The sequence below is a fragment of the Plasmodium coatneyi genome, chromosome 12, assembly GCF_001680005.1.
Source record: "Plasmodium coatneyi strain Hackeri chromosome 12, complete sequence".
NCBI classification, from domain to species: Eukaryota; Apicomplexa; class Aconoidasida; order Haemosporida; family Plasmodiidae; genus Plasmodium; species Plasmodium coatneyi.
Genome location: NC_033567.1, coordinates 2,976,257 through 3,004,159, shown reverse-complemented (window position 1 = coordinate 3,004,159; position 27,903 = coordinate 2,976,257). Strand labels below are relative to the sequence as shown.

Genomic DNA, 27,903 nt, shown 5'->3' with positions numbered 1-27,903 from the left:
TCAAACAATTGCGATGGAAACCTGTTAGGAGAGAAAAATAGTTACCTCACCAGTATGGGGTCGAGCCGCCTCCCCGTAGACTTCACCAACAGGGCGAGACCAACGCAAGTGTGCCCATTATGCGTTTCACATGGAACGCGGGGCAATGTGTTCAGTTTTAAGCGATAAATTGTGAACCCACCACAAGGGTGTGACTTTTTTTTTTTTTTTTTTCCCTACAGATGAGCCGCTGTACTTATATACATCCATCTGTGGGGCACCCGCATAACATGCGTTACCATGGAAGCTTTTGCAAAAATTGCATCGATGAAGGTTTCTCCTTAGCTCCACCGGTGAGACGTCCACCACGCAACAAGCATGGGCGAAGGAACAGAAGGAATAAATGGGCCCGTTTTGCGGGTTCGTAATGTGGGGCACACGCGGAAAAACCAAGTAGCCGAGTCGCGACGCGGGGGATACATGAAGCAGAGGAGATCCAAGGTATGGTGATGACAAGCCAGTTCGTAGGAACTACCCACGCATGATGCGCCTACATAGGAAAAGCTACCCAGCTAACTACCCCTTGAACGGAGGAGGGGCATGCGAAGCGGCCAACACGCTTGTGCCCGCATCCATACATAGGGAGGGAGTATGTGCGGGCCAAGGTAGGCGAGCTCCGTTCCAGCTTGGTGTTTTTTTTTCCGTCGCTGGGGAGAGTCCTCCCATGGGGGCAATTCCCCTTTTGCGGCAGCCGCCCTATGGACCCTCCAGCCGATACGGATTGCACCACTGAGTGCACTGGCGTCACGGGGGTGTGACGGGGCCACCTGGCATTAGGTGCAACATCGCTGATACACCATCGGGTTAACCCCCTTATTTCTCCTCCCCTGTGATGTTACGCATGCAAAAATGGGCAAACGTTATTGGAAGCGCTGTTATTGGAAGTGCTGTTATTGGCAGTGCTTGCATTGACGCATGAAAAAAAAAATTTTTTAAATATATATATCAAAATGAACCTCACAAAAGAAATAAAAGAAACGTGCACAAAAAATATTAAAGCAATTTGTGGGAAAATTTTCTCCAAACATTTTCGAAAAATATTTCCAAAAAAACCTTCTGCGCGTTAACAACGTGATATGCTCCCTCTACATGCTACAAACTCGAACATATTTTCCCGTTAAAAAAAATATATACTTTTAACAGTATTCTTCGAAAAGAAACATTTGGCCCATTGGCACATCCACCAATTAATAATTATAAGCTGTAGTTAAGCAGTCCTTCCCGCGTTTCCTTGTATCATTGTATCGTTGTATACTTTTTTTTTTTTTTCTTCTTGCAAAATGGCGCCAAAGCCCAAAATCGTTCTCGTTGGATCTGGCATGATCGGAGGAGTAATGGCCACGCTGATTGTTCAGAAGAACTTGGGTGACGTGGTCATGTTTGACGTTGTAAAGAACATGCCCCAGGGGAAGGCACTAGATACATCCCACTCGAATGTAATGGCCTACTCCAATTGTAAGGTCACCGGATCTAACTCGTATGAAGACTTGAAAGGAGCTGACGTAGTTATCGTGACGGCAGGTTTTACTAAGGCACCTGGAAAGAGTGACAAGGAATGGAACCGAGATGACCTACTCCCACTGAACAACAAAATTATGATTGAAATAGGAGGACACATAAAGAAACTGTGCCCTAATGCTTTCATCATCGTGGTTACCAACCCAGTAGATGTCATGGTTCAGCTGCTTTTCGAACACTCCGGTGTACCAAAAAATAAGATCATCGGATTAGGTGGTGTTTTAGATACATCTAGGTTGAAGTACTATTTGTCGCAGAAGTTGAATGTCTGCCCCAGAGATGTTAATGCACTTATTGTCGGTGCACACGGAAATAAAATGGTTCTTCTAAAGAGGTATATCACTGTAGGAGGTATTCCACTACAAGAGTTTATTAATAACAAAAAAATTACCGACGAAGAAGTGGAGGCCATATTTGACAGAACAATCAACACTGCCTTGGAGATTGTAAACCTTCTTGCCTCTCCCTACGTTGCCCCAGCTGCTGCTATTATAGAAATGGCCGAGTCGTACTTAAAAGACATAAAGAAGGTCCTTGTGTGTTCCACTTTACTGGAAGGACAATACGGTCACAAGAATATCTTCGGTGGTACTCCTCTCGTTATCGGAGGTACCGGTGTTGAGCAGGTTATCGAGTTACAACTCAATGCAGAAGAGAAGGCCAAATTTGATGAAGCCGTAGCGGAGACCAAGAGAATGAAGGCGCTCATTTAAGCGACTTTTACCCTTTTTTTTAATGAGAGAGAGTTTTTCTTTTTTTTCTCATGCGTGGAGGGGTGTGCAACAACCAAATGGGTGTTAAGTGAGCTGCAACAAGGGGGGTATACAGAGAGTAATGGTCCCAAGTTAATCACTCAACTATGACTTTCTTCTCCCCCCCTTAGTGATATTTCTCCCCATTTGTTATGTGTATCCCTTTTTTTTCCCCTCCCGCATATTATTTCTTTCCTTGGTAGAGCATTATATTTCTGCCCGGAGTTAAGCGTGCCCCTACATTTTGTACTAATGACGTGTTTCTCTTTTTTTATAAAATAGTGTGTTCATTATAATGGGGGCATCCCCTTAGCCCACAACCTGTGCCTGTGCCTGTGCTTCCCGCGTCGGAACCAACTTGAACGAAGAGGTAGATTGAGACACCCACGTAAGAAAGGCTTAACAAACGGTTACTCGGTATTCAGTAATGGAGGGGGGCTCTGTGGTTACCATCTTCCCTGCTTTTGTGCACATTTTGCATGGGGAGAAGCCCCAACGGATGGGCAAAACGAACCCTCCCAACCATTTAACCACGTTTAGCGTACAAAAAAGGTATTCGCGCTAGTGGCTACTACAGTTAACAGTCGGTGTCACGTTAAAGTAAAAAGAGGATGCATACAAAAAAAAAAAAAAAAAAAAGTTTCCATTGGGGTGTGCACGTGTGGCTGCTCGTCACACGGGAATGGTCTTCCACATTCGTCATGTGTATAAGGGGTTATCTCCGAATGTGCAGTTTCCTCTTCACCTACTCATCGTCGATAGCCCGTATGTAAAACACGTTGTTGCCCCGAATGAAGGCATCGTAGTAGCTTTCAACAAACTCGCCTTCGAAAAACTCCTCCGTCTGCTCCAGCGCAACGTTCATGCGTTCATCCAGGCAGGCCAGAATGCCCTTGAAGTCGGACCCGTTGTTCAGTCGTACTATAACGACTCGCCCTTTCAAACTCTCGACAAAGTCCTTGGGGGAGTTGGAGCTCATGTTTGCCAGGGGTGGTGTCCTACATGAATATGTGGGTGGGGAGAAAGGAAATGTGCTTGTGTCATACTCACGTAGGTATTTGTGCATTCATTTATGTACTGCTCGAAGGAGCAATCTTATAAAATACCTACAGTGGAAAATATTCACAGGGGGGGGAAGAAGAACGTCGCTCTAGCGTAACAATAACGTTCTCTTTCGAACAGGCTTTCAGGAAATCACAGGTGCGGCTTGTTCAGTTCGCTTGGTTGAGGCCGATTGGGAAGAGTCCTTGTTGGAGCCTCTCCAGAGGGAACAAATTGCTAAACTGTATTCCACGTGTTCGTGCTTATCATGCATCCAGCACTTTCGCGCTTCCACTATTAGTAAAACAACCAACGAGCGGTCAAGCGGCGTTGACGTCGGCTAGAATGTGAGGAGCGTGCAGAAAAAATATGAACAAGAAAAAAAAAAAAAAAAAAAACAGCTAAAAAGGAAGATAGTATTTTTTTTTTTTTTTTTTTTTTGTTCATATTTTTTTTCCTTGTCGCCCCCACATTGTAGCTGACGTTAACGCCGCTTAACCATTTTGAGCACCTCCACTAAAGGCAACCACTTTCAGCTTTTACCCACTTTTGGGTGAGAGCACATTTGAACAGATCGGAACAGGCGAACACCGTCAATCGGAACAAATTGTATAGCTTGTCAAAAAAAATAAAATAATTGCACCAGTTTTTTTTGTAGACCGCTTATTGAAAAACTGATAGAGATGGTCTCTTTTAGGCTGGTCCCTTATCCCACTTGTGGGAATACACCTTCCGTTCGGTTGGACGTAATCACGTGGTGACGGAAGAACTACTGCACTTCCCACTGTTAACGCATGCGTTTTTTTTTTTTTTTTTTAAATGCTTTACTTGGGGGGAAGAAGTTGGTATTGGAAGGCGCTGCACAACACAGTGAAACGGATGAATACGCAAAAACGAACGAATTATTAACAAACGGGGTTGCTTGGTTTTGTTTTTGCAGCGCGTCGGTGGGGAGGCATTCAACCTTCAAGCGTGCGTGTGCAGGCAGACTGCGTTCGCTTGGCAGCCATGGCGAGCAGTCACTTCGTTATTACGTTATTTCATTTTTTTGCTTCATTTTTCAGTTTCCCTTTTTTGACGTAACTGCACGCAGACACACACACCCCACGTGATACCTTCCATTGTGGAGTGTGCATGCAATGTGGACCACGTGAAGAACACTTTGTCACGCTTAAAAAAATCGACACGCCACAAAACAGGACAGCACAACCAAGGGAAGGCTCTCCCTTTTTTTTTTTTTGCGTGCGCCCTGATCGAACGGGGGAATGCAATTCCAGTGGATCGCTCCCCCGTGTGGCAGTTCCTACCCCTTCATGTTGAAAAGATCGTTTAGGGACTCCTTCTGGTGGATACGTCTAATCGCATCGGCCACGAGTACAGAGACACTCAACTTTGTAATCTTCTTACAGCTGTCGATGTTTTTGTTCGATTTTACAGTATCCGTCACAACGACTTCCTCCAGGGGGGAGTTTTCAATTCGCTCAATAGCAGGTCCGGAAAAAAGTCCATGTGTAGCGAAAGCGAATACTCTTCTCGCGCCATGCTTCTTCAGTTGCTTAGCAGCTTCACATAAAGTTCCAGATGTATCAATCATATCATCTACTATGATCACATCCGAATCGTATACATTTCCAACCAAGTCCATTTTTTCAATTTCATTTGGCTTGGTCCTTTGTTTTATTAGCATAGCTATTCCACATTCACTTATCCCTCTATGGTTTAGTCCGTCTTGAAACTTCCTTGCTCGATATACTCCTCCCGCGTCAGGAGAAACAATAACGGGTTTGTACAAATCCTTCTTTGTGAAGTAATCCAACCCTATTAGTTGCGCTTCCAGGTTATCTACTGGTACCCTTGGCCCAAAGAATCCTTGTATTTGCCCCGAGTGCAAATCAATTGCAACAACACGATCTACCCCCATGGCTTCAATCATCCTTGCCACATCTGCTGCTGAAATTGGTACCCTGGAACTTAGTTTCCTGTCTTGTCTTGCATAACCATAGTAAGGAATAACCGCCGTGATCTTTTTTGCAGACGCTCTCCTACACGTGGAAATCATAAGTAACAGCTCGATCAGATTTTCATTCACTGGTGGACACGTTGGCTGTATGATGTAGACGTCCTTCCCACGGATGCTCTCCAGAAACTGCATAGAGACTTCCCCGTCTGCGAATCTCTTCAGGTGTACTCTCCCTAGGATAGTACCCAAATGGTCTGCTATATTTTTACTCAACAAAGGATTGGAAGAACCACTAAAAAGAATGGCGTTTTCCATCTTTTCAATGGGTCTCTTCTCTTCTGATCTCCACAAAGGGTGACGGAATCCCTTCTTATTCGTATCGCAGAAGGATACATTTTTACTCCTAAATAATGTTTCATTTCCACTACTGTTGGTTTGCCCCCCTAGGAGGAATGTACTTAAATCCCTCTTTACATTTTTTACGTGTAATTTGAACTCTCTTCTCTTTTCCTCATCCCTGAACGTGCAGTAATACACGACGCTGCTGCTCAACAACACAGCTAGTGTCCTTTCGTAATAGCCCTGATTGAAGAAGTTACTTCTCTTGTACCACTTAAACGTGCTGCATCCTTTGGGGAAAAAAAAACTCATCTTGCAGACCCCTCTTTATGGGTAGCGACAGGTACAATTAGGTAATCACCAGCGGGTATGCAAATGATGAACGGGTGAACTGAAAAGAACGCACGCGGTGGATGTATGTATGGTTGGTTGCTTGCTTGCTTGGGGAATCTCTCGCAATTTCGTACAGCCACAGCAGCAGGGGCAAAGCACAGCGTGGCCTTATTGGAAGGGCCGATTTTGCGATGTGGGGGAAGGTGCCGCGGGGTGTATCCAAGCCAGCCAAGGGGTTAGCAAAAAAAAAAAAAAAAAAAACCACAAAGTGGTAAAACAGTGAAACGACGAATTCGTGAAGGGGTAACGCGTCGAAGTAGCGATCTACTTAACCACACAGCAGGCGCGACAATTTAGCCATGCCATCCTTCATCTAGTCCGACTTCACAAGGAGGAGCAATGCAAAATGTTGAACGGCGGAGTAAAAAAAAAAAGGCGTTCTGTTCAAGGGTAAAGGAGAAAGAAGCTTCACAACGTGGCCTCATCTAAGTGAACACACGAGGGGATAAAAAAGGAATGCACAGGCCCGCGCGGGTGCTGCTACGACGAAAAAAAAACATGCTCACCCCTTGAGGCGTGGTCGACACACAATTGTTACCCAAAACTTCCCCTCTCTTTTCAGGGTGAATGCAAAGGGGGTAATAAAAATGTATAACGGCACAACTGACTAAGCGTGGTGCTGGAAAGCAGCAGTTCGTCGTAGTGGAGACCAACATAGTAAAGAATGCCTAGTTAAAATTTTGGCAAAGTTGTACCAAATGAATCGAAATAAGGGTAACAATTTTCGCTCTTCCGTTTGGACCCCGCTCTGTTACATTTTTTTTTTTTTTCTTTCTTTTAAACGTATCTGTTCGTATGAGCAAGGGTACCACCTCGTGTGCGCGCCGGTTGAGAGCCTCAATTGGAATATACCTTCCCGAAGTAACCCGCCTTGGCTTATTTGAATTGCATTTCTTGGACGTTCCCATGGAGAGAGCTGTTTCTCCCCCTTTTTCGCGCAACGTTATACATATGTTGACCGATCCTCGGGGGAGAGCCGAAACTGGGAGAAAATCCCCCCATACTGACATCGTAACGTGTAGACCATGTAACAGTTCGTTGAACTGTGTGAACTTTTTTTTGTCGCTACTTCGTCAAGACAAATGAAGGGAGGATGGGTGCCGCTCGAAGCGGTATCTCTACACAAAATGTAGAAAGACAAAGAGTTGGAGTCAACGTTCGGACACATTGCAAGGGGAAAAATGCATTTGCCTAATTCCACCACGCAGGGTTCACGCATCGCATAAAAGGGTTGACCATCTGTGGTAATATTACCTGCCAGTTTTACTATCGCAGGGTAAGACGTTTCCCCTTTTTTGCTGACCTGTGCAGGTGAATTTTATCCGCTGTGCTACTATTGTGCACAGAATGGTTAAAAAGTTATGAACAAGTCAGTTTTTTTTTTTTTTTTTTTTTGCGCATCAGCAGGGGGCAATTTGGCTAGCCGAGATAGGCACTTCATACAACGTGTGGGGACCTGTATGCATGCCCATTTTTACACAACAAATGTGCAAATAAGGGGGAACGAATGTGGCTTAAATGTTTCTTACCTTTTCTGTTTAATTCACAGTGAGGAGGCAAACAACCGTTGGGTGTAGCTCCTACGATGGGCCATCCAGAGGGTGTGTGTTTTTTTTTTTTTTTTTTTCGTTATTAAGGTCGTTTTGCCCCAATGGCAGTTTCCGTTACAGCAAAATGAAGAAAAAATAAAAATGTTTTTTTTTTTTTTTTTTTTGCTCAATCGAAGGTTATGCCACTGCGGACGTGACTGCAACTGCAACTGCAACTGCAACTGCAACTGAACTGTGGTGGTGGTTTTGCCAGTGGAGGGATTGCCGTCTTTCTTCCTTTTTTTCTGTGTATGTTGTCAGACGGCTTGGAGAATTCCCCCGCGTTATTTTCCCTTTCGATTAAAAACCCGGCGAACGCGTGGTGCTAGTGCAGCACCGCCGAGGAGCATGCGCAGGAGGCAGTGCGATGGAATATGAAAAAAAAAAATGAGCAAAGTAAAGCAATGGGATATACAGGGTAAACACAGCATGGATGGAAAAATGTCGGAATTTTATTCCTTTTTTTTTTTCACGCCAACTGGCAGGGAGGGACGCTAGTTTGGCTTGGCTTCCTCGTCGACGACCGCCTCGTGTTTGTAGTTCTCGAACAAGTAGCTAATATGCTTTAGTGAGTCATCAAAGAGCTCCTTTTCTTGTGCATTTAAGTCGAGCTCAATGATTTTCTCGATTCCCTTTCCTCCAATAACCACGGGAACACCTGCAAAGACTCCCTTGTGGCCGTATTGGCCATTCAGTGGCACAGAGCATACCAACACTCTCTTTAAGTCTTTCAAGTAAGCCTCAATAATTTCCACAATAGCTAAGGAAGGCGCAAAACAAACTGATCCTTCTGGCAACAAGTCCAGTAACTCCAATCCTGTGTTCCTTGTCTTCTCCACGATCTGACTGATCTCCTTCTCCGTGATTGCTCCCTTTTTGGTGAAGTCATGCAGTGGGATTCCATTAACGCAGCAGTAGCGTGGCAGGGGGACCATTTTGTCTCCGTGGGCTCCTATGACGAATCCTTGGACGTCTCCGGGGTTTACCTGAGTGGGAAAACACAGTAGGGGGGACGTCGGTTATTCGGGTGGGTAGATTCGCGTGGGTAGATTCGCGTGGGTAGATTCGCGTGGGTAGATTCGCGTGGGTAGATTCGCGTGGGTAGATTCGCATGGGTTCATGTTCAGGGAACGGCACTAATAAGCTCATATGGAGAGACGCACTGAGGGGTAGCCAATACTGCGGCGCAATGTGCAGTGTTGGCCTCGCTGCGTGTGACGTACCCTGAGCTTCTCGGCCAAGTTATGTCTGAGCCTGGCGCTGTGCAAAACTCCAGCCATGCCACAGATCTTATGAGAAGGTATGTTTCCATGGACCTGCAACACTTTGGCCATGCAATCAACTGGATTCGTGGTGACGACAACAAAAGCTTGGGGGCAGTGCTTCTTAATAGACTTGGAGACCTCCTTCAGTAGCTTAACGTTTGAAGTGTACACCTGTCTTTCTATGTCTTCTTCATCGAACTCAGCGAACTCTCTCTCGGATACCTCTATCGTCACCACCACGACGAGGGAGTCCTTAATGTCTGTAATTTCGTTCGTGCCCAGGATGTTGATTCTGGATCGGTTGAGGGGGCGCGTGTGTAGAATGTCGAGGGCTCTTCCCTTGGGCAGGTCTGCATAAGAACAGTGCACAAAACGAATGAGCATAGGAAAGGTACACATGTAGGCAGACATGTAGGTAGGCATGTAGGTAGACATGTAGGCAGACAGGTGCACAGCGCGTGTTCGTTTCCGCACACGACCGGTTGCTTACCCTTTCTGAAGTCATGCAGAACCACATCACCCAGATTTTTTTCGCAAATCATGTGGGCCAAAGTACAGCCGATATCTCCTGCGCCGAGGACGCTAATCTTCGGGTGCTTAACTGAGGTCATTTTGGCTGTAATTTTTGTGTAGAAGTATGTTTGGGTTACTCTTCGGAACGCAGTTGGATGGTTCACTGGTGGGGGAGGTGCTGCGAGGGGAACACAAGTACGGAGGTGAGGGGTGCGTTTCTACATTGCGCCAACGGGGGGGGACATGCAAAATGTGCTTACCAGTGGCAGAATCGAAGCACAACTGAATCGTGGATAGTTCACTGGAGAGACGTCTGTCAAAGTTGTAGGTGGGGTGTTCATGCGTGTAGGAACGTGTGTGTAGATGCGCAAGGAAACTAAACGCTTTGCCTTATCGTTCAGGGTTTGTGTTCATTTTGGGATGATACGCTTTGCATAATTCATTTAGCGTCTTTGTTTTGCATCCTTGACGCATCTTTCTAGTTAACCTTTTCTTTTGTTTATTCTTCACGGGAGAGGAATTGCAACAGGGGAGGGGGTTATTATGAAAAATCCATGGAGAGAAAAAAAAAGAAAATAAAAAAAAAAAATAAATAAAAATAACAAAGCGAGATAGTAATGCGCTACAAAATGTGCTTGATGTGTGCTGAAGAGAAAAGTGGAAAATAAAAATTGAGCGATCGAGACAAATGTGCAGCCGCGAATCGGTGGGGAAATTTCTTCTTCGTCACGGCGCGCCAGGAGAGGAACGTAGAAAAGGATGTACTTATATATGCACACGCACACGTATGTGCATATATTTGGCCCCTCAGGGGGACCCATAACGCAGCTGGTGCGGTAGTCCGCCTAGGCAATGTCTTCTACATGGTGACCCGCGGTGTCTAATGGCTAGCTGGTGCGCAGAAAGCTTTTTGGAGCTAACGTGGAACTAATTTGGAGAGTCGAGCTAAATGGAGACCGCGAAAAAAAAAAAAAAAAAAAAAGGCTTCTCTTCCGTGCACACCCAATGCGCATAGCTACGCAATTTGCATTCACGTCAGGGGGGGGTTCCTTTCTTTCGCTTCTTATCTTAGCACACTTGGGTTGGTTTGGCTTTTTTTTTTCCTTTTGTGCTCTCCTCTTTTTTCTCCAAGTAGCCACTGTAGGGGCTACAAGACAAGGGGGTGTGTAGAGGGGGGGAGGACTTCCGCGCACGTGGGCACAATTAGATAACCCTTACGCAGTGGCCGATTGGCTTAGCGTTTCTCTCACGCAGCTTGTTAGCCACACGGATAGAGGCGGCACGTGCAGTCCACGTCGTTCTTCCGCGATGGCGTGACCACACATTTGGTAGTTCCGTTCCGTTCGGTGTTTTTCCTTTTTCTTAACATTTTTGTTTGTAGCAAAGGATGTTATTCTATTTTTCTTGAATTTTTTTTTTTTTTTTTTTTGGATGGGGAAAGGTGGCCAAGGGGGGATGACGTAGCTGCTGCTCCCCTGGGTCAGTGTGTACGCCTTTGGTGGGGCAAAGTGCGTCATCGCGTTAGCTCTTCACTTATCTGCGCTGTCGTCTTGCAGCTTTAAGTTCTCATGGCCTCCCAGAAAGGGATGTCCCTCTCCTCGGTGCAGCGACAACAGAGACAAATTTCTTCAGAGTTTTTTTTTTTTTTCTTTTAAGCATAATTGGCATAAGATTAAAGGGTTAGAAAAAAAAAATTTTTTTTGGAGAGGTCCCTGCCACTGGGGGGTACACGATTCACGGTCATCGAATTGCTATTACTAGCCAAAGATTGGCAACGTCGAACATATGGTATTCACCTCAATCGGGTGGAGCAAAGTACAGAAGGGTACTACGGCAAGATAGACTAGCGGACGATCACTGCATTTATGCGCGCAGCAGAACGGTGTTGTTGAATGAAGCTGCTTTTCTCTTCACTACCACCCCCGTATGACCACACACAAGGGAGAGGAGCAGATGAAAGGGGAGGGGGGGAACCACAAACCAGAGAAGAAGGAAGACATGGAGGCAGCACAAGTACAGGAAGGAAAGCACGACCAAGCAGACACAGGCAGTGATGTGTATGCCACCCTGGCAGACGAACCAGAAAAAGAAAAAAAAACACTAAAGGGAAAAATAATAGAATTAGAAAACACAATAAACACAAAAATAGTAGAACTGCAAAAGGAGCTAAATGAATCCAAGCAGAAACAACAGACACAGGACTTGGACTTTACAACGATCTTAGAAGAATTCAAGGAGGAGATAACCAAGAAGATTAATGAAGCAACCGAGGTAATAGAAAAGAAACTGGAAGAACAGAATTTGAAACATGCCAAGCTGTTTAGCATCCTCGTGTCTTTAAAAAATGAGAACTCTACCATTAGCAAGTCCATTTCTTTGCTTAACGATAAGATCCATATGATTGAGGGGGAAATTGGAGAATAGCAGTGTGTGTTTGTCTATGTGCTGAGCAGAAAAGTATGTGTTTCGCATATGGGGGGGAAAAAGAAAAAAAAAAAAAACCACCATCATGGCCCCCCCTTGCCGCTTTTTTTAAGCCAACAATTAACGGTGTATTCGTCTGGCCAGCGGGCAGGGCGGCAACCACCATCTGTATAGTGACCACGCACATGCGGAAGAATGCCTCTGTGTGCACCCCGTTACGTGCCGCCCTTTTCGCAAACTTCCCTGGCCGCCTGGGGAAATCCCCCCAAAGGAGGAAAAAAATTACGCAACACAACGTGTGGTTGGTTGGTTCCCCTCTAGTGGACAGGTTAAACGCGTTTAGGACGTTCCAAGGATAGAGCTCTGGCAAGAACATGGTCCCGATGGAGGTTCCTTCCATTAGGCATGCCCCCCGAGAGGGCAAAAAATAAAGCCACAGTTAAGTGCATACACGTCGAAGCATGTTCAGTGCGTGCACAAGGGTGGAGACACACAGAGCCAGCATTACCAGGTTAAAGCAGAAAGAGATGTAACTTTGCCAGAATATCTGTGCGGCACATCAGGGAATTTTTCTTAAACCCCAACCCCAACCCCGATAACCGTCCTTTCTTGCTAGTCCACCCGAAATGAGAAGAATTATACTCCCCCTTACCGTGCACACCAGAATGGAAACTTTTTTTTTTTTTCTGTTTGGGTTTTTTTTTTGTTTTTTGCGCATGTGTGGTACCAGGTGTATGTGTTTTCCATGGCAGTCTCGCTCTGACTGTTGAGCAGTAATGTGACAGTTGGTTTTTTGTTTCCTTTTCGTGTAAGTTGCGAGGACGTTTGTGGGGGATAAAGGTGTCCACCCTTCGGCAGGTAATTTACATGTGCAGGGTTGTACACCTATGCGAACATGTGCACCCCTGTATAAGTAAGTATATACAAGGGAGTTTCTTTTTTTTTTTTTTTTTTTTTTTTTTTTTCTCTCCCCTTTGGATAAGGGACCAAACTGCGAAATTGACTCCACACGAAGAGCATTTCCTTGCACCCGTGAGGGAATTTAATCCCCAAACGGAGGGGAAAGGTTACTACTTGTGAAGTTTCAGGCCGAGTTGCCTACCCGTTGATGTACCTGGTGGACGGATGGCTAACCGCCTCACCCCCCGGAAGGAAGCTGCCCTTCCGAAGTTGCCACAGATGAGGAGGCGTGAATGGAGTGTCGGTTCGAGTGGGGGCAGTGGCGCCAAGCTGGGTAGGGGGGGAAGCACCAGCAGGGGCGGCAGCACGTGCAGTGCGTGTAGTGCACTTAGCGCCCTTAGCGGAGGTGGAGCAGGTGGAACAGGTGGAAGTGGTAGTGCAGCTAGTATCCTCTCCCGAACCAACTGCACACCGACGGAGAAAAAAAAAAAAAAAAGTGACCTCAGGGGAGCTCCTTCCACCCTGTCCACGAGGAAAGCAAGCACGACGGGTGAGTCCCACATGGGGAGGGTACTTAGAACAAGTCTACGCGTAAGTGTGAAAAAAAAGCAGGGACCACAACTGACACGGAAGGTTGCACCGAAGGTTACACCGAAGGTTACACCGAAGGAAGCGCAAAAAGGTGCGAACAAATTAGTACAAGTGTCACCGCGAAGGAGAACGCAGAAGATCACCTCCCTGTCGACCTACTCTCACAAGTATAGGCTAAGCAAAACGTGCAGCCTGAAGAAGAGCTGCCAAAAAAAGAGGAATACCAGCACCCCTCGAGGTAGTAGCAACTGCAGTGAGAGACCAAATGGGCTAATAGAGGAACAGCAAAAGTGTCACGTTTATTACCACCGTGGGGTCCCGAAAGTGGAGGGTCCCTCTGTTGGTGTGTCTCATCGAGGAAACGGAGGAAAGGCCTCTTTGGGGAAGATTAAACCGATGACGAAATTGAGAAAAAAAAAAAATGAACAGCTGCTCGGGGGGGGGATCAATTGAATGAGCATTTCAAGGACATGAATGGGGAGGGCGTTACTGGTGGTTCGCACCCAGGTGATGTTCCCAATTGGGACGAACTGTATAGCTTCTTCCCGCATGTATACAACCGTGTGGACAGTGATGACAGCAGAGGGAAGGGGACCCCGAGTGGAGGGGTCACTCATGCACCGGGGGAGTACCCAGAAGGGCAGATCTGTGAAGAAGTGAAGGAGGAACCATGCATTCATGAGACTAACTTAATCAGAGAAAATACGTCATTTCAATTCGCGGGAAGCAACTCCAACGAGGAAGACAGGGACGGAGAGGTCCATCCCTTAGGGAAAGGAGACACAAATGGGGAACTCTCCAATGACTACATAACTTACAAGCAGTACGTTTTGAAAAGCAACTCGAATGGAAGGAGTAGGATGGAGGGAGGACGCATCAACTGGGGAGCCAACTCAGACAGGATTCACTTTTCACATCGGGGGTACTGCAGTGACGGTGAAGGGGTTGCAGGAAGAGAGGGAATTATTCAAAATGGAAATGTGAGTGAAGATCTGTGTGGTCATCTGCGTGGCGACGTGGATGGTTCCCCCTGGGTAGATATAAAGAGGGAGGGTGTGTCACCTACCCACGGGATGAAAAACTCACCAACTCACAGACGAAACGATAAATTGGAAGAAGACTCCAAGCAGGACAGACACCATGCATGTGCAGTTAACGGTAGTCATTTGAAAAGTCCCTCCTTCGACATGGATGGGTTAGACGACGTGCACTCAAATTTTGCAGAATCCTTTTCTATCAAGCATTTGCCAGAAGTACCAAACGATGTGGCCATTCTTTGCAGCAGTGACGATGATTCTGTTGGAGGTGGGCAGCATGGGTGGCGTTCGTCCTTAACGGGTGAACAATCAATGCATGAAGGAGGTGGTGGTGCCACCGGAGGATACTGCAACTGTTCGGGGAATGATGAGTCTGACGTTTACGCAGAGGGGAAAAACCATTTTCGCAAAATGATCGATCCAAATGGGAACGTCCTTAATGATGATTGTTACTGTAACGGGGGTGATAACTTTGCTAACTGTGCCCAGGAGGAAAAGAAAAAAAAAAAAAAAAAAAAAAAAAACCTACAGCCATACGGCTGAAGTATTATCGTCGACACGTGGTGATAGGCTCTACCTCCCCGATGGGAAGGGGGATGCTCTTTCGATTTCGTGTAACGTGGTTGCAGCAAAATGGGTGGGTCTTATGACAGACTCGAGTAGGCACTTTGGGGAGAGTGCACCACTGTCCCATTCGGATAACTACTTCTGCGGTGTGACCACGGAAGATCAGCCTGCAGGTGACAATGCCGATGGTGATGACCTCCTCGGTAACGCTACTGACTGTGTGGACCCCCCTTGTTGCGTGAGAGAGGAACTCCAAAACAGCTACTCACTACAGAGACCCCATTTTAGTAACCCCCTTTACAGCCACAACAGCGACGCGTCCATAATGCACATAGACAGTCTGGAGGATGTGCCAGGCCCATTTGAAAAAATAAAAATGCACCAGGGGGAAAAGTGTGCAGACAGTCCCTACGTCGGTTACGTCATTGAAGAGAAGAACACAATGGAAGAGGTTCACCAGGTGGACGACGCAGATATGAGGAGCGCTTCTTCCTGTGAAGAATCCTTGAAGGGGTCACCCACACGCTCACACCGACAGACACACGAAGAGGAGATGACCATCCCGTTGAAGTCAACCAGAAGGGGAGAAAACCACTACCCAAGTGAACGTAAAAACAACCTGCGTAATTGCAACGCATCGGAGGAGATGCCAATGAGTTTTTTCCCTGGTATGTTCACCCCCCATGGGGAGGACTACCCACATGAGGTATGCGTCCAGCTGGGAGAAAGAACCGACAGCAACATAACGGACTACCCAATTCTATCCCATTCGTTACACAAGTCGTTAAACAAGTATAATCCTTCCACCGGTGGTGACCGATTCGATGACCGATGCGATGGAGAGCTGATCCCGGGGGACACTCGAAGAGGAGACACATACGCAGGTGCTCATTTGCATTATGTGTGCAACTCGTTTGGGGATCCAAAGGGGGAGGGAATTCTAACTGAAGCAGACCCATGTTCTTCCTATCGTAGTGCTAACGTGAGAGGTAGTAACGGTGTAATGGGTACGGAGTCCAGTGAGGAGGTCCCCCAGAATATGGCAGATGAACGTCCAGGCGGGGATAGGTTTGCCGTTGAGTTGTTATACTCTTCTTCAACGTTTAGGAGTAACACCACAGAGGGGAGCAACGATGCTGCAGGGGTGGTTGTTGCACAGGTGGATGGTGAACAGGTGGATGGTGAACAGGCAGATAGTGCAGGCGTTGTTGCACTGATTCATGGTCGTCGTAGCGACCCACTTGGAAAGAACGGCCCCATTGCAAAAACGGAGGCAGCAAATCACTATTCACCTGAACACGTTCAGGCGGAGAAGACGAAAAAAAGCAGCTCCTTCGTCTTGGAACACGACACCAGAAGCAAACCAGGGGGGATGTTTTCCATTTTTAGAAGTCGCAGCGCCCACATGGTGAAGGAGCCGAAGCGGGACTGTCCAATCAAGTTGAATGAGACCACCCCTATATGCAACAACGAAATGAGTAGGAAGAAGAATCGGTCGAACGGACTGGCTAAAATGAAAGGCATCAATTTATCTGAACAGATAGCGTTAGAGGGGGAGCAACATGAGGGCGGTTCTAACCGCTTAGGGGAAAGGACCACCACGTTGGGTAAACTCCCCAAAGGATGTGCCCTCGCTGGTGCAACTCTCCCAAATGAAAATGGCGGGAAAAAAAAAAAAAAAATTTTTAAGAGCAAACTGTTGGAGGGGTTGAAAAGGCTGATGAGGAAGAACGACACCAGTCACTATGGTGAACCTTACCCGGTCGGCCAAAATGTTAAGGGTGGACAGAATTGTAAGGGTGAACAAAACGGAGATACCCCCCCGATGGAGCACGCAGAAGGAGGATAAACAGCTACCACGAGGAGGCCATAGCGAGTGAAGAAAATATTTACAGAAACAGGAGAAGCGCTTCCGTAACTGGAACGAGCACATGGAAAGAGAAGATCAGAAGAACATTAATTAGCGACCGAAATGGAGAGGACCCCATCACACATGACGAATACCTACTTAGCGTAGAAGGAAGTCACCAGATGAGGAGCGAATCGGTTGGAGAGGCACACCTAGGGGGGTCCATGGGAAATGTGTGCGAAAAAGAAGAAGCTAACAGGAATCATGAATGCATAGAGGGAGGTCTCCCATTTAGTCAGGACAGGAGTGAGCATAAAAGAAAGGAAGGCCTCATCTGTCATGCGAATAATCTGGTGGACCGTTTTGAATTCCCTATGGAGTTAGAGGGTGCCATTAGCTCCACCTCCAGCTGGAACGATAACTCCTCCTCCAGGGGGGCCTTCGATTATAATAAAATTGGTTCTTCGGAAAGACGGGAGAAGGGAGACGCATCGACGTTTGAAGGGATGTCTCGTGTGGGCAAGTGTGGTGAGGAGAACCCCCACGTCTGTAACGGGGACGAAAAGGTAGACCCGCATTACAGTGAGGAGGATTCCCACTTACGACGCGAGGATGAAGAGCAAAATGAAAAAAAAAAAAAAAAAAAAAAACTATCAACCAGGGGAGGAAGAAGTCACTGTCGTGGGAGATAACGTGGACAGGGAAAATTGTGCATGGTCCAACGATTCTGCTCAGACGAAGCAGGACCTGCAGTCGAAGCAGAGTGAGGAAGTGACGGTACTAACCCCAGAGACGACAAGGGGAAAAAGCACATACGCAGAAATGTGGAACGAAGATTGCGCCCGTTTTAAGCCTCACCATGTGGGGGAACACACCAGCGGGAATGAGACGCTCAATCAGGAGAATGCAAAGTTAACTGGACTAAATGAGACGCTGAGTGTAGAAAATGCAAAGTTAACTGGACTGAATGAGACCCTGAGTGAAGAGAATGGAAAACTGATTGGATTGAATGAGACGCTAAGTGAGGAGAATGCAAAGCTGGTTGGATCGAATGAGACCTTATGTCAGGAGAATGCAAAGCTGAGCAGCGAAATGGAAGAACTCAAAAGGGAAGAGGAGAAGCATCGGAGAGAAAACGAGCAACTTCAGGAGGAACTGTCCAAGCTGCGTACCGACATGGAGGAGGCGAAGGAAAAGTACCTCACAGAGCTGTCCCAACTTCGCACCGATGTGGAGAAAGCGAGGGAGGCACGTGACGTGGAGCTAAACTTAAAGCTGAACCTACAGACAGAGCAGGAAGAACTGCTGAAAAAGTGCGAACGACTGGAAAACGACAAGGAAGCCCTAACAACGGAAAAAATGAACAACGTGCTTAAAATGAACAATTTAAAGGAGGAGCTGAACAGGCAAAATAAATGCATGAATGAATTAAGGAAAGAGTTAAGAGAGAAGGAGGAAGAAATAGTGGTCTGCAGGGGAAAGCTAACCACGATGGAGAAAACACTAAACGAAACGAATGCAACAGTGGAAGAACTGAACAGCCAAATTGAAGTCCACGTGGAAAATGAAAAAAGTAATAAAAGGAGAGTAGACATGTTGGAGGAAGAGGTGCAGAAATATAGAAAACTAACAGAACAGCTGCAGTGTGCAAGGGAGAGTCACCAAGCCAGTGGAGAAGAGAGCAAAGGTGATAACCCCCCTGATGAAGAGGCAACTCAGAGGGAACCTCCCACAGATGAAGTACCCCAAGGGAAGAACCTTCTTGCAATTTACCCATTAAAAGAAAATCTGGATGAAAAATTGCAACAGAGTAACACCTTCATTGAACTGTTAAAAGGACGGAAGGGGAGCTTTATCCAAAGTGGGGACGACAATGAGGCAGAGAAGAAACTTCCCCTTCAGGAACACCAACTTTTATGCGACGAGATTGATGCCCTAGGGGTGGATGAACTGAAGGGAAGGTGCAAGAGCTTGGCATGGCAATGTACTCAGCTGATTCTGCAACTGGATATATGCACTAATGGTAGTGTGGAAGTGCCCCCTGATTTGGGGAGCCAGGCAAAGAGTGTAGAACAAGAAGGAGGGATTATAAACAAGCAAGGTGACTCTCCAAGGCGAGATGGAAAAGACGCAATTGCTATGGCAGGCTGTACATATAAAGCGTCACCGAAAATTGTCGCAAAACATCTGATGGCTCACTCGAACGATTGGTGCAATTCCAGTTTTAAGGAGATCCTACGAAGGACGTCCGAAATTGCTAAGCACGTAGATGCAGTTAACACAAAACTGTGCCGCTTGGAGGGGAAGAATAGTAACTGCTTGGAGGACGGTGCAGACCACTCCGAGTGTCTCGTTTTGCTAAACTCCATTTCTACAGACATCCTTTTGATCAGTAAGAATGTTTCGCTGTTGGAGGAGGTGGCCAGGGTGGACCCTCAGGAGGGCGTCCAACCGGATTGGCAGTCAGATGATCAGCCAGATGGACAACCAGATCTTCATGTGGAAGACCGACCGAGTGACCTCCTTAACTCCCGCCCAGACGATGAACAGATCACCGCTTCACCAGAGGAACCATCCCTCCCTACGCAACTGCCTAACGAAGAGCTACAAAAGGGAAGGAATCACTCAGAAGGAATTGAATTCAAATTGGAAGAAGGTCGACCCCCCCCTGAGAGGTACACTTTTGGCGATGAAAAATCGGAAGATGCAAATCACCTGACATGTTCAGAAAATTTTGTCACCTTTTTTGAAATTTGTTTTTCAAGCGATTTGTTTCTGATTCTGTGTCATGTGTGCAAAGGGGTCCTCGAGATGAGCACGTGGGCGAGGAAAGGGGAGGAGGAGAACTGCCTTCGGGGGGTGCACAACTTGGTTAACTGCGTAGCTGAAATGGAGACTCTGTGCAGAGATGGGGACGATCAGCGGGGGGAGCTACATGAACCCTCCAACGAGCTCATCCACTTGCTGAGAAGACACCTACAGAGATTAGTCCAACTGACGAAGAAGGACAACTGGAGGAAGCGCACACACGAAGTGATGCATGCATTGTGCGACCTCAGAAAAGTGGTGCGAATTGTTTTGTACTCCTTTTTAAGTTTCCATGGCGTTCACTCGAAATTCTTTGTGGTGGATGGGCCGAATGGGGATCTGCTCCATCCAGATGATGCCCCACCCAAACAGTTCAGTAAGACCCCGATGGAAGGGGAATGTCACTCGAAGGACACTCCACATCGGTTGGTTAGTTCCCTTTTGGGAATGGAGCCATGCGGCAGTAGGAATGTAAAAGTGGGATCGAAGTTCGGGAAAACTCACCCCAACGGGGAGGTGCTCCGAAGTGATACCGACGTGGAGGAAGATTTGGCCGAGGTGAACTTGGACCACCTTGCCAAGCGGGTCATACAACACAACTACAACGCTCACGTCGTTCCGTGCCTAATTGCTTACTATGCAGATGAGGTCATTCTTGAGAGATGCCTCACAGGTGACGGAATTGACAGCGCCGTCCAGAGGAAGGACGACTTTGCCACCCAGATGAGCAACTACGCCACAGACATCTTTAGAAGAATATCAGAACGCATGAAGTGGAATGAGCTAATCATTAGTGCCGACTCCTTCGCAACCTATTTCGATGAGGGTGCACTAAAGTCCAAGTTGACAGACAACCTCGTCATGCATAAAAATAAAAAAATAAACATCGACACGGTGTATGAGCATTTGGGGGTTCTTTTCCGGAGAAATGGTCCCACCCGTGGATGCGATGGTCTCTTCGGTGAGTACTTTAGAATTGCAAGCTCATCAGTTTTGTGGCAATCACTCAGTTACAGGGCCAGTTCTGGGGGAACTCCCCATCTGAGCAGCGCCTTAGAAAGTGCTTGTCTCTCCTCCAGTGTACCACCCCGCAATCTGCTCAATCGCAACAGATTGGTTCAAATAAAAAGCGCATCGTTCACTGGGAAGGGTGAAATAAGAATACACAGGAAGAGTCCCTACTTTGATGATGTGGCCCCCCCTTTGATGGAATCTCCAAGTAGGCAAGTAAACCACTGTAATGATGAGGCCAGTTGGGAATACCCACTGATACGTCTAGACAACGAGTGCGTAAGTGCTCTCTTTCACATGTGGCATGCGATGGAAAAAAAGTTTTTTTTTAAAATTTCCAAAAAGGGGGAAGGAACTGCGGAGGGGAATCCACCTCCTTGTATACAAGGAGAAGAACCCAAACATGGGGATACTAGCAAAGTCAAACCTTACAAAGGGGACCACACGTCAACGATGGATACTTACCTGCGGTCCATGGTATATGACACCTTCCAATGCAGTGACGGGAACAAACAGATAGGGGTGAACAACTTCATTTTTTTGTTAAAGCAGCTGGGCATACAAGTGCGGGACAGCGAGCTGCACTCCTTGTGGTGCATCCTGACTGGGAAGAAGGATGTCAATAAAGCAATGAAAGAAACCATCCCAGTTTCCACGTTTGTGAAGAAGGCCTACTCGACAAACCCCTCACTCGTTTTTTACGAGCATTGTAAGGCTAAGGTGAAGTTGAGGGAGGCCGAACAGAATTTGAGGCATTTGAGGCGCTACAATAAGAAACTGCTATTGCTGGTGAATAACGCCCAACAGGTGAAGCAACTGCCCTCTGAGGGGTGCCGCGTGACATACGCAGTGTGACCTACATGGTGACCACGCTGTGCACACTTGCCCTCATGCGAGAAGGAGATCCACAACTGTGCGCAAAGAACAGATGGACGTTTGTTCTTTATCACTTTTCCTTTTGTTCATGTGGTGTGTTTTTTTTTTTTTTTTTTTTTTTTTCACCTGAACGGTTCAGGCAGCTAGCTATTTTTTTGTTCATATTTTTTTTTTTTTTTTTTTTTTTTTTAAAGACTCTCCTATGGTCGGGAAGCCTCGATCGGCGCTGCCATTCCCTGCGAGATGGGAACTAGCTGGCACGGTAGGCACGCACCTAAATGGCAACTCTGCCTAAACACACTATTGTAGTCCCGGGGTATTTTACTAATAACGACAGCTTCCGCAGAGAGCAATTGTGCCCACTGGAGGTGTGGTCACCCAAGCAGGGATGCTTACCGGTTGTCGCTTCTAACTCCAACTCTGCGGGAGCGAACAAATGAAGTTCCCAACCCCGCACCGAGTGGGACTGTCTCTGCGGGGACTACGCATTAAAGGGAGGCACACCACTTTGAACGGTTACAACTGCCATAGCATCGTTTGTTATGAACGCCCGTGGGTAGTATCGCACCTGTGTGGGTCAAGCAAACTCTTTTCCAACTGCAATTCGACTGATAAGAGGGGGTCCCCATTATTGTCCACCTTTCTGAACGAGCAGGAGTTGCAGGCAGTACGGAGCAAGCGAATCACCTTTTGCAGCAATTTTGAGGAGAGGGTGAACGTTGTGTTGAAGCCGGTGGAGGGGAGCAGTGATCCCTCCACTGGGGAGTCTACCTCGGGAGAATCTACTTCTGATGTGCCTACCACAGATGGTGGTACCTCCAACGGGCACAGCCCAACGCAGTTTCTCCCCCTCGAGAGGTACCACCAATTGGCAAAGCACAAACACAGTTATGTGTACGACTTCGAGATCACCAACATTGGGAAGCTGAGCCAGTATGAGCCCGGCGAACTAGTGAACGTATACTTCCACAGTGGGGAGGAACTGGGCATAGGAATTGTGAACAGAAAGAGTAACCTAGTTATTCGAATTATCGACAGAGATATCCGAAGAAGAATCAACGATCATTTTTTTCTGACCAAGTTGTATGAGAGTGTGAAGAGGAGATTTCATTACCTGTACAGAGATGTACATCTGTGCAAATGGATGTATTCTTTACGGGTTCGAAACGGGATCAAGGTGTACTGCAAAATGGTTAGCTCGACCAGTGATGGGTTGCCAGGATTAGTCGTCTACTTCCTCGGGAAGGACATCTACATTAGGTATGATAATTTAGCTATACAAAAATTCAGGTGCATTATTGAGAAGGAACTAGACGCCATATTCTCTCCGCAAAATATTTTCTGTAAAAGGATTGTGAGCAAAAAGGAGAAGAGAGCTCAGCAGGGAAAAGAATACACCTTCGAAACGGTTAAGGGAAACCCTTCCGACATTCAACACTGTGAAAATGGACTTACCTTTCATAACAGCTTGTCGGATACCATGTATGTCCCTTTTCATGTGGAGAACAAACGGGATCGACTTTTCTTGCGCTCCATCTGTGACGGTGCAAACATTTTATGTGTCAATGGGAACGTCGGAGAGTACATCATTAGCTGTGCATCTGTTGCGGAGGCGGATACCAATTCGAAGGACGCACCCGGTGTATCCATCCTCCTGTCCGAATGTGCCAAGAATGCAAATTACGTCGACGAGAATATAAAGCGAAACGGCTGCGGGCAGGTTATGTGCCTCTACCGGGAAGGTGCGCCAATTTGATCAACCAACCAGTTGGTTCATCGATGAATCGATTCATTGAACGTATTTCTTCACTCCTCTGGTGACACCGCTGATCACCACTTTGCTTTGCCCCCCCCTTTTATAGACATCCTGGACGAACTCAATAACATGCATATGAACAACCTCAGGTGGGAAGCTGCCCCCTCACCACCACGAACGTGGTTACGTTCCCTTTACACTGTTACTTCCCCCCTACATCGTAACCCTGAACCCCCACGCCTACATTAACAGATTCGAGTTAATCATTTTTAACATAAAAAGTAACGTTGTTTTTAGAAGCAGCTCCTACACGAGCCTCTACGGGAAGAGGTACACAGCCTCCTTCAAGGGGGTGCACAAACATTTGGCTTGCCTCTCGGACCTGCTGCAGGAGGGTGGTAAGCTCACGCTCTGTGCGTATGTGCCTAGATGTGTTGCTATGGAGCGTCCTTTCTTAGTGCAGTTACATTGTGGCGTGCCTAACACAGCCGCTAGTGAATCGCTAATGAAACCGCTGGTGACACCGCTAGTGAGTTGCTAATGAGTTGATTTCCCCCTCCGCAGGTCTCCTCTTCGTGACGGCCGAACTGTCGGCACGGGACTACCACCAATTCCTAAACATTGTGAAGTGTGTATTTGAGCGCAGGAAGCGCAGTCTCTCCATTGTGTACGAAAATGCCTGCAGTGTGGAGGATAGGTGAGTAGATTATTGAAAGGCGCCTCGAGAAAAAAGGCATACACACCCTGCAACCATTTCTTTTTTTCCACTAATGGTTTGTCCCCTCCATCCTTTTTTTACCCCCCTCCTCATGCAGCATTCTCTGCAACGACCAAACGACCTGGTACCTGCGATCCGTGTGTTTTAGACTTGGATGTCCCTAAAGTTCTCTTTACCCCAACCATTCGGCACAAGGGCCCTCAATAATATCTACTCCATTTGCAAATCTACATGAAAATTAGGATTCACCGATGTAGCGTGCATCAGTTCGTTTGCCCCCTCATTCATTTGTGTATTTTTTTTTTTTTTTTTTTCTTTTTTCCCTTGCGTACAAGGTGCGCCTTGTGGTGGTGCCTGAAGAGGCAATTTTTCAACGTTAAAAAGAAACGGTTAAAAAGAAAAAAGATGACCCTGGAAGGGGAAGGAGGACAGTAGGTAAATTTGCGCGAGAAATGTGCAGGTGAGCGGAGGCCCTTATTTTCACTAGCAACAACAATGCAGCCCCGTCCTTCGAAAGGGAAGAAGCTCTTTCCGTTACTGCCTTGGTGTATTAATTTGCGACCACGTTCTGGGGGGGCTTGCAGAGTGTCGATCATTTTTTTTTTTTTTTTTTTTTGCTTCCTCATGAAAGGCGCAACCAAGTTTGCGGTGCTAGTGAAATCGTGTCAATTTGCCCCTTAATGTACTCTCACCACTGCGCCTGCAGTTTAGCGTCACACAGGCACCAGTTCGCATCGTCCCCTTGACGTCAAAAAAGCGCATCAGTTAGTAACCCCTCACGTGAGTCGCACAAATAACACCAAAGGGGGAAACACAACTGGGTGTGCAAAAGGAAGAAGAAAAAAAAAAAAAAAAAAAGTTTCCACATAGGAGATTCTTCCTTTATCCATTTTGGCCAACTGCACATTTAGCACATCAAGGTTTATGCAGTAGAAGGAGGCAGAATGGACAGCCCGGAGTTCCTCAAGATTGAGCTGGAGAGAGTGAAGAGCGACTATGAAAATGTATGACTACATTGGTGGAGCATGTGCAAAGGGGTGAAAAGGAAATGAACAAAGGGGCGCTCATGTGTAGACACCAGGAAGAGAAAAAGCCGTGCGAACGAACCTTACATTGTTGCATTCCCCCCCCCCTTCTTAGGAACTATCCGTTGACCATGTAATGCCAAAGACCCAGTTCGACTACGCATGCATGCTAATCTGCTCGTCGGACCTGAAGAACATCCAGCTTGCCTCATCCCTGCTGCACGAGCTGCTACTGATAAACTACAACCGAATTGACTGCCTTTACCAGCTAGCCATTGCGCACATGAAATTGCGGGACTATAAAAAGGCAAAGAACTACCTAAACGCTTTACTCAAAATCGATGCCAGAAATAGCAACGCGCTGGCCCTGAAGAGTCTTCTCTTCGACTTAATCTCGTCGGACGGACTGATCGGCGCACTGCTCGTGGCCCTCACCGCTTGTGGCATTTACCTGTCCTGCAAATCGTTTAAATTTTTTTAATTCGAAAAAAAATATGAACAAAAAAAAAAAAAAAAAAAAAACAGCTAAAAAGGAAGATAGTATTTTTTTTTTTTTTTTTTTTTTTTATACACATGTTTTGTACACCTTTCACGTCTTTCTCGTGTTAAGATGCTAAAAACGAATCGAACGGGGACATTTTGGAGTGCCCCTGTTTATGGGCACCCGATGCTTCTCCATTTTGTGCACAAACTGCCACGTGGGGGCCCCTTCTGCCTGCTCCAACAGAAGGGAGCTACCCACGTACACGTATCATATGTCCAAATGACCGTTACAAAAGTCCAAGAATAAAAAGAGGAAAAGCCAATTTATGTAAAACAGACGGTGATTCATCGACTTCTTCGAGTACTTCGTTGCGTTGTAAATGTGTAGAGGGGTTTGCTGGTTACATATTAGTTTTTGCTATTAAGGGAAAAAGAAAAAAAAGGGGGGGAGTTGTAAGCGCACAACTGTGTGGTACGGTGTATGAAGACCATCTTTCCGGTAAGCCAACAACTCGAAGAAGCAACCAAACCAATCAACAGTGTGCAAATTGTACAACCGCTCTGCTTTAGTAGTGTTACCTGGGTGTATAGGAAGTGCCTCTTCTCCGTACTTCCCTTCTGAAGAAAAAAAAAAAAAAAACGCACACGAGTAGGCATTAGTGGTATACACAATGCTGGTGCGTTGCAAACTTTGGCATACGTAATGTGCAACGGTTGATTATGCTGATCAGCAGACACGAACGTGTTGCTCATCCGAGGGTCACAATTCGGAGCCCTTGCAATGCGTCTTGTGCTGGCACTCAGTTGGGGAACCCGCTTTGGTTCCCATTATGATGCCTTCCTACCTGAACGAGGTGCAGGCACGGACGCAACGCGAAATGTGCCCACTTCATTTTGTTAACGCTTCTGAAATGGTAACGGCCTGGCCGAGAGTTTTCCCTACTTTTGACTTACGTACAAAGGAGGAAGAAACTCACAAAAAAAAAAAATTTCCTAAAAAGGGGTGAAGAAAACCTTCCCCTTTTTCCCATGAATGACGAATGAAAATTTTTTTTTTTTCAAAAATGTGTGAAATGGGGGTTTCCTCTGTGTGAAGGCTTCTTTTTTATTTTTTTTCACTGGAACGACGCATCAGCATTTCTAGGAATAGCTCCCCCTAACGATGCTTTGTTTTCGTAGCTCCGTAATTTGGTCCCCATGCCTTCGGGCTCACTTTGCATGGGAGTACTTCTTCAGTTGGGGAACGTTCAGGAAAGTTCACTTCGCCTGGCCTAACGTAGTTTTTTTTTTTTTTTTTTTTTTTTACCTGAACAGGCAGGTGAAATTGAAAAAAAGCTAGCTCCAATTTGGGGGCAGCCAATTTTTGTGCCGACAAAGAATTATATAGGAAAGGTGACGCGTTGTCGGAGAAGAGGCAAAACGCAACAAAGGCTTGCCCCCCTTGTTGTAAGTTTGGCGTTGCGTTGTGTTTCGCTACATTGTTCGTCTCCTTGGCAAGTTGTTGTGTACCTTTTTTTTGTGCACCTTTTTTTGCGCACCTGTTTTTTGTGCACCTTTTTTTGCGCACCTGTTTTTTGTGCAAACGCTGATCGACTTGACAAGAAAAAAAAAAATAAAATAAAATCGGGGCACATTCCTACGTCGTAGGACGAATGGGTGTAGGCACTTAGGTGAGAAAAGTGAAGGTGAAATTTCCACCGTGAACACAGGACTATATTTTTTACCCCCTAGGGGTCATACTATGTGTGTATGCACACTTAGGGGGAATACAAATTGGCCTCCTACATTTTTGCGACACACCTTCTGCGGGGTGAGGCCTAGAACTGGTGGAAAAAAATGCTGCTATAGGAAGTTAGCGCACCAAATGAAACGGCTTACTGGGTGAAACAACCCAAACGAATTAACCCTTCGGGAGGAAAGGCAAACGAACTAGAACAGAGATGTACACGAGCATATGCACACATGCATGCGCACAGTTGTGTGGACACTCGGTGTAACAGAACACATGTGCATGGGTTCGACATGTTTGCCCAAATTTTTTTTTTCCAAATAGGGGGTGGCAGGCACGTATAATTTGAAGAGAAGAAAAAAAATGTGCATACGTGTAGGAGAGTGCGTGGGCAAATATAAACGCACAGTTACTGCACGTATGCTTTGACTCCTCAGAGGGGCATGCGCATGAACGTCAGAACAAAAGTCAGAACGAACGGTAGGAAAAGCGGCGAACAACCACAGAACACGTGTATGCGTGAGCACACGGGTGACAGAAGGACAAAGGCAAAGTCTCAAAACGAGCACGTACTCTCAGATCCCCTTGCACACGTGCAGCAACCTTAAAAGGCACACCCATGTCGTTTTATAGAGAAAGGGGGGAAATGGGGAACGCTAAGCTCCAAAGAGGAAATATGCCGACGCGGCGGAACCACAAAACGCCGAAGCGGTGAACAAA

The 27,903-nt window shown here is 46.6% G+C and overlaps 9 protein-coding genes across 9 annotated transcripts; 5 read left to right on the top strand and 4 right to left on the bottom strand.

The window, feature by feature from the left end:
- Positions 1 to 1,319: 1,319 nt before the first annotated feature.
- On the top strand, positions 1,320 to 2,270 carry PCOAH_00043370 (L-lactate dehydrogenase; the record flags this gene model as incomplete). Its single annotated transcript, XM_020061121.1, has 1 exon — positions 1,320 to 2,270. The coding sequence occupies one exon, from the start codon at positions 1,320 to 1,322 to the stop codon at positions 2,268 to 2,270; it is 951 nt and encodes a 316-aa protein (XP_019916269.1).
- Positions 2,271 to 3,054: 784 nt separating this feature from the next.
- PCOAH_00043360 (Small nuclear ribonucleoprotein) lies at positions 3,055 to 3,288 on the bottom strand (the record flags this gene model as incomplete). The annotated part of the gene is made up of 1 exon (XM_020061120.1): positions 3,055 to 3,288. One exon carries the CDS (start codon positions 3,286 to 3,288, stop codon positions 3,055 to 3,057), a length of 234 nt encoding a protein of 77 aa, XP_019916181.1.
- A 1,365-nt stretch (positions 3,289 to 4,653) lies between these two features.
- PCOAH_00043350 (Phosphoribosylpyrophosphate synthetase) lies at positions 4,654 to 5,961 on the bottom strand (the record flags this gene model as incomplete). Its single annotated transcript, XM_020061119.1, has 1 exon — positions 4,654 to 5,961. The coding sequence occupies one exon, from the start codon at positions 5,959 to 5,961 to the stop codon at positions 4,654 to 4,656; it is 1,308 nt and encodes a 435-aa protein (XP_019916174.1).
- A 2,164-nt stretch (positions 5,962 to 8,125) lies between these two features.
- Positions 8,126 to 9,507, bottom strand: PCOAH_00043340 (Oxidoreductase; the record flags this gene model as incomplete). Its single annotated transcript, XM_020061118.1, has 3 exons — positions 8,126 to 8,617; positions 8,855 to 9,246; positions 9,387 to 9,507. 3 exons carry the CDS (start codon positions 9,505 to 9,507, stop codon positions 8,126 to 8,128), a joined length of 1,005 nt encoding a protein of 334 aa, XP_019916970.1.
- Positions 9,508 to 11,335: 1,828 nt separating this feature from the next.
- PCOAH_00043330 (Uncharacterized protein) lies at positions 11,336 to 11,833 on the top strand (the record flags this gene model as incomplete). The annotated part of the gene is made up of 1 exon (XM_020061117.1): positions 11,336 to 11,833. One exon carries the CDS (start codon positions 11,336 to 11,338, stop codon positions 11,831 to 11,833), a length of 498 nt encoding a protein of 165 aa, XP_019917020.1.
- A 1,179-nt stretch (positions 11,834 to 13,012) lies between these two features.
- PCOAH_00043320 (Uncharacterized protein) lies at positions 13,013 to 21,451 on the top strand (the record flags this gene model as incomplete). Its single annotated transcript, XM_020061116.1, has 5 exons — positions 13,013 to 13,648; positions 13,792 to 14,815; positions 14,991 to 16,709; positions 16,760 to 17,359; positions 17,439 to 21,451. The coding sequence occupies 5 exons, from the start codon at positions 13,013 to 13,015 to the stop codon at positions 21,449 to 21,451; spliced, it is 7,992 nt and encodes a 2,663-aa protein (XP_019916300.1).
- A 457-nt stretch (positions 21,452 to 21,908) lies between these two features.
- PCOAH_00043310 (Uncharacterized protein) lies at positions 21,909 to 24,110 on the top strand (the record flags this gene model as incomplete). The annotated part of the gene is made up of 5 exons (XM_020061115.1): positions 21,909 to 23,214; positions 23,335 to 23,377; positions 23,481 to 23,626; positions 23,793 to 23,925; positions 24,044 to 24,110. 5 exons carry the CDS (start codon positions 21,909 to 21,911, stop codon positions 24,108 to 24,110), a joined length of 1,695 nt encoding a protein of 564 aa, XP_019916459.1.
- Positions 24,111 to 24,635: 525 nt separating this feature from the next.
- PCOAH_00043300 (Uncharacterized protein) lies at positions 24,636 to 25,452 on the top strand (the record flags this gene model as incomplete). The annotated part of the gene is made up of 2 exons (XM_020061114.1): positions 24,636 to 24,950; positions 25,087 to 25,452. 2 exons carry the CDS (start codon positions 24,891 to 24,893, stop codon positions 25,450 to 25,452), a joined length of 426 nt encoding a protein of 141 aa, XP_019916101.1.
- A 270-nt stretch (positions 25,453 to 25,722) lies between these two features.
- On the bottom strand, positions 25,723 to 26,347 carry PCOAH_00043290 (Uncharacterized protein; the record flags this gene model as incomplete). The annotated part of the gene is made up of 3 exons (XM_020061113.1): positions 25,723 to 25,872; positions 26,034 to 26,072; positions 26,300 to 26,347. 3 exons carry the CDS (start codon positions 26,345 to 26,347, stop codon positions 25,723 to 25,725), a joined length of 237 nt encoding a protein of 78 aa, XP_019916122.1.
- Positions 26,348 to 27,903: the final 1,556 nt, after the last annotated feature.